Raw genomic sequence first — 5,600 nt, 5'->3', positions numbered from 1 at the left:
TCAGATATGGACCGCTTTTTCATTCGTTCACTATAACCAATTATTAAAATAAACAAATATGTTTTACACATCTTTATTTATTCGATGAGTATAAGAGTTGTGTTTCCTGACCTTTGAGTACCTCACAGAAGGAACTCTTATTGAATTAGGCAAATGTGATTCTGACATCACAAGACCAGACACTGAAGCAGTTCAGTTCAACAGGCTACTGCTAAGTGTGTTTAGTGCCGTTCTGAGACGTTTCTGCTGCTTCAGTGCTGAGGATTTATTCTTCTGTTGGAATACATGAACACGGTGAGGTTGCCAGCTGTATTTCTATTGCGTATGTATTTGCCAGTAATGATTTCTGCTGTGTTGTAAAACAAAGCATCTACTGAAGACATAAATGGGTCAAAGACAAGACGTCTCATTTTGTTGTCCACTTCAAATTTTGTATACATAGGAAGCATATTAAGTGTAAATAGTGTCTCAAATGACATTTCTGAAAATAAAATGTTCAAATAATACTGATCTGTCTTTTTATATTTTATCGAAGAAATCTTGTTCTAAATGAAGAATGTTTTTGTCTTATCATATATTCTTACTATTTGCTCATATAAATGTGTCGTTACCTGGGAGAGATTTATTTTAAAAGACTTTTTGTCAGAAAAAGTCAGCGTAATATAGCTTTGAGCATGTTTTATTTTATGAATACGCTGGTCACAGTGCTTACTGAACCTTAACGCCCGTTTGACTGTGTTTGACTGTATTTGCATAGATAAAAAGCTAAATGGTTATAGTTGTCATTTGAATAGGGGGTGAACAATTCCAGAAAGTGTCTTAAAAGTGTCCCATTTATTATAAATAGTTAGAGGTTCCTAACTTTAGTTTATATAGTTGTACATGCATCAAGTTGAACATTTTTGGTAAAACAAAACGTAGTCAAAGTAGCATTTCAGGTTGCATTCCCGTCCAATTTTTTATGCCCTTTACTTGTTAACTTCCCTTTGTCCTGTTCCCTCGGATGTACGTCATTGACTATGTTACACAAGTGTTCACTATCGGATGAACATCTGAATGCCCTAAACTCTTGATCACTTAGGAACTACGCGGTTGTGATGTCACAGTCGCATTGCATTCTGGGACATAAAGGTGATGATGGAGTGCATATACAGTTGAAGTCAGAATTATTAGCCCCCCTGTTTATTTTTTTTCCCCACAATTTCTGTTCAGAAGTTTTTTTAACACATTTCTAAACATAGTTTTAATAACTCATCTCTAATAACTGATTTATTTTATATTTGCCATGATGACAGTAAATAATATTTTTCTAGATATTTTTCAAGACACTTCTATACAGCTTAAAGTGACATTTAAAGGCTTAACTAGGTTAATTAGGTTAACTAGGCAGGTTAGAGTAATTAGGCAAGTTATTGTATAATAATGGTTTGTTCTGTAGACTAGTGAAAAATATATAGCTTAAAGGGGCTAATAATTTTGTCCTTAAAATGGTGTTTAAAAAAATTAAAACTGCTTTTATTCTAGCTGAAACTAAACAAATAAGACTTTCTCCAAAATAAAAAATATTATCAGACATACTGTGAAAATTTCCTTGCTTTGTTAAACGTAATTTGGGAAATATATTAAAAAAAAAATTTTTTTAATTAAAGGGGGGCTAATAATTCTGACTTCAACTGTATAAAGCTGACTTGCTCAAAAAAATCAAGAAATCTAGGATATGTCCATGTAAACTTGCCTTGTTCACCTGATAAAGTGGAATGCACTTTAAAATGGTGGCCGGAATTTCCCAGAGGAAACAAGGGAAGGGAAGTTTGGGATTTAGAGACAAATCTCTAGAGGATTTGTCATCTGAAACAATCAACGTATTTTACATTTTGCAAAAAATGTAGGCTGAGGCACGTATTTTCAATAAAGCTAAATTGGAATTTCAGCTCTGAAGATTTCCACAGCAATAACGAAATTGAAACAGATACTTCAAAATTAACATTAATACAGGGTGATGGAAAAACATTGTCACAAAAAAAAGGGTGAACAACTGTTGTGAAGAATCAGGACAAAGAGCGTTTTGCTTTTAGGTCAGTAGGTGGTTTTTAGTAGCTGTTTGAAAGCTTAAAGCATTTCATACTCTGTTTACACCTGTATTTATAAAGGCATCGCTATAAATCATTTTTGATTTGTTATATAGACTATTTTCACAAAATTTATTGCAATATTGATATTAAAAGGCACCTCCCTGCTAAAAAATCCAGCTTAAACCAGCCTAGGCTGGTTGGCTGGTTTTAGCTGGTCGACCAGGCTGGTTTTAGAGGGGTTTTGGCCATAATTGGTCTTTGCTGGTCAGGCTGGAAAATGACCAGCTAAATCCAGCTAAAACCAGCTTGACCAGCCTGGTTTAAGCTGGACATAGCTGGTTTTGGCTGGGCTCCCAGCCTGCTAGGCTGGTCAAGCTGGTTTTAGCTGGTTATCTCCCAGCCTAACCAGCTAAGACCAGGCTGGAAATGGCTGGAAACCAGCCTGGAAGTGACCAAAACCCCTCTAAAACCAGCCTGGTTGACCAGCTAAAACCAGCCAACCAGCCTAGGCTGGTTTAATCTGGATTTTTCAGCAGGGCTATGATGGAAATCATCTTTTGGAAGCTGTTTGAACAGAATATAGTGTAGGTAGAGTGTCCACAGTCATATTGGGGTGATATAAAGACAACAAGTCTCTGTTTTTAATTTGCTAACATTAAAATAGGATCCAAATCCCTCCCATTTTGAGGCCCACCGCAACGTGATGTAGGAGTGTGGTTTCCCTGCCCACCAAATTGACTGACTGCCGTGTATAACATGTCTCCATAGTAACGGGTATAATCAAATCAACAGGACAGGACGTGCGTTTTTGGATGTTAAACTATTTTTATTTTGTCGATTAACATAACAGATATCATAAGCAGTGGATATTAACGTGTATCCTGTAACATTTGCTGTGTATCTGTCTGCGTGAGTGAACTTTATAACGTCATTGTGTGTGACTCTTCATTGCAGAAAGGCTTGAATCAACTCAGCAACAAATACATCAAATAATCATAGGGAAAGTTCTTACTGTGATAATTATCACAAACGTGACGCGAGATCGGCTTCCTTCATGTCTGACACTGTGCTGTTTATCTGACGCAGCCGGTGATTGGTGCACACTTTGACAGACATGTGGGAACGATGAGCGGGGAGAACTAGCATTAAAGGCACAGGCCACAAAAACAGCTACATTGTGTTCAGAGCAGAAAATTCAATGATCTGAAAGGTATAATAAATAATCTGATGGGTGTTTTAAGCAAAAACTTTGCAGATACATTCTAGAGACACAAAATACTTATCTTAAATCTTGAAAAAGGGTCAAATATGTGCACTTTAATGTCATTTCAAGATGTTTTTTTGCCAGTGGTTTTATGATAATTATACAACACCATAATCACACGTAAACACTTTCAAGGAACAAAAACCCTTTATTATTATGGTAATATAGATTCTGTAATTTGTTGATTTAAAAGGTCAATGTAAATCCTAATATAAGCTTTTATGTAAGCAGAATGTTCTTATAAAATGAATTTAACATTAATGGTGAATGTGGGTCATTGTACTCACTTTTGTGGAAGTGGTCATCAGCTTTGAAACAGCTCATTTGGACAACTTCTTAACATCAGTAGCTATCTGAAAAATGTGAAAAATCACTCAGATGAGATGAAAGGTTGCACAATCAGCTAACATTATAGATCATTTAAATGTGATGGGTCATATACTATATGTATTGTCACCCAAAATTGATTGAGGTCATTGCGCAGAAACCCAATATATTGATTGTGTCATGCAGGCTTAATTATGCAGGCTTCATCCACTTTTGAATTAACAAAATCACACCTTCATATTGAGTGTACTTTCCTCAAGCCTTAAATTCTGTGCTCAACTTAAAAGGAGAGAGAGAGAGTCAGGTTTTATGGATGGCCCCGCCCAGCTGCTTGGGATACTCTGAGCCTCAAAATAACCTATTAGATTTACAGCAGTGCCAGTGCTATGACTTAACCATAATATAAGTTCACCATTCATCCAGCAGACTGGTCAGTTGAGCATTTACATCTGCAGCTGACATTCTCAGACAGAGTAAACTGTCAACACAGAAGCACTGGACTCTTAAAATACCCCATCATGCACAAATCAGACATATTCTATATATATATATATCAAATTGCCAATCACTAGTCCACCTAACCTGCCTAAAGGGATAAATCACCCAAAACTGAAAATGTTGTCATATTTTACTTGTCCTTAACTTGTTCCAAACCTGTTTATCTTTATTTCTAAGTAGGAGATATTTTGAATAAACCACAACCCATCTCTGGGAAACATCCAAACACTCATTCATACACACACACATACACAACGGACAATTTAGCCAACCCAATTTACCTGTACCGCATGTCTTTGGACTGTGCAGGAAACCAGAGCACCTGGAGGAAACCCACATGAATGCAGGGAGAACATGCAAAGTCCACACAGAAACGCCAACTCGAGTGACCTTCTTGCTGTGAGGCGACAGCACTACCTACTGCGCCACTGCTTCGCCCCCATTGACTTTCATAGTATTTGTTTTCCTGACTGTGGAAGTCAATAGTTACAGGATTTCAGCTTTCGTTAATTTAAGTAAATAGCTGGTAATTTTTGGGGGGATAACTATCCATTTGAAGAAATAATTCACCTCAAAATGATCTTTTTTTTTTTACATGATCTGTTATTTATTTACATTTATCCATCAACAAACATGAGGCGACATGGTGGCTTCACAGCAAGAAGGTCGCTGGTTCGAGTCCCAACTGGCATTTCTGTGTGAAGTTTGCATGTTCTCCCCGTGTTGGTGTGGGATTTCTCTGGGTGCTCTGGTTTCCTTCACAGTCCAAAGACAAGTCCTATAGGTTAATTGAATAAGCTTGGCCGTAGTGTATGTTTTCCAAGAGACATGGAGTGATTAAGAAAGTTTCTTTAGTGCAAATGTGCATACACTTTCTTAGTTTTTGGCTGAACTTATAGCTTTAAAAGTTGGCGTGTACTGAAAATTGCTTTTATTTTAGTATGTTGATGTACTTAAGTCAATTATTAAGTAGGGGTAGGGCTTTTTTTGCGCACCATTCCCTCATAGCAAACTAGCAGCAAAAGGAGCGTGGTTAACAATATTGTGGCTAAACCCTTCGAACTGACGACAACAGAGAAGTACCGCCACTCCAAATGCCAAAGAAAATAATCAGACCTTGAAAAATAGCAAAATAAACCTAGTGAATTTAGATTTCTTACTCTTTATTAGTTTTACATTATCCTCATTATTTGGCATTTTTGTATGTCTGATTAAAAGTGTCAGTTTTTAAATTAGCATGCAGAGGACAAAGGACCTGTTTACACCTTATCATACGCTTATACGTGAGAGGCTATTTTAAACTAGTCTTCCCATGAGACACATTGTGACACTACAGTCAGCTGATCATTATGGGTTACTTCTTACTCTCAAGCACTCAGGCTGGGTAATGTACGTTTTAAAAGGTCACTGATACAAAGCTCTGATACCTAGTCAAAGGT

The 5,600-nt window shown here is 36.8% G+C and overlaps 1 protein-coding gene across 8 annotated transcripts in view; it reads right to left on the bottom strand.

Annotated features, from left to right (window-relative positions):
- myo1hb (myosin IHb) overlaps window positions 1-5,600 on the bottom strand; it is a 93,122-nt gene that overhangs the window by 79,419 nt on the left and 8,103 nt on the right. For 3 of the 8 annotated variants that reach the window (XM_087253614.1, XM_087253616.1, XM_087253619.1), the window contains exons 2-3: window positions 3,624-3,689; window positions 3,085-3,175 (exon numbers count right to left, since the gene is read on the bottom strand). Coding sequence is in view for 1 of the 8 variants with exons in the window: in XM_087253611.1 (XP_087109737.1) it covers window positions 3,624-3,660 (37 nt within the window). In the remaining 7 variants the exon portion in view is untranslated. Of the gene's footprint in view, window positions 1-3,084; window positions 3,276-3,623; window positions 3,691-5,600 lie in introns of those variants that run through there. The other 5 variants (XM_087253611.1, XM_087253612.1, XM_087253617.1 and 2 more) reach the window with 3 other exon arrangements.

This window comes from Danio rerio, chromosome 5, assembly GCF_052040795.2.
Source record: "Danio rerio strain M-AB ecotype USA chromosome 5, GRCz13ab, whole genome shotgun sequence".
Taxonomy (NCBI): Eukaryota; Metazoa; Chordata; class Actinopteri; order Cypriniformes; family Danionidae; genus Danio; species Danio rerio.
Note: the sequence above shows the minus strand (reverse complement) of the source record. Positions and strands in the feature narration are given on the sequence as shown.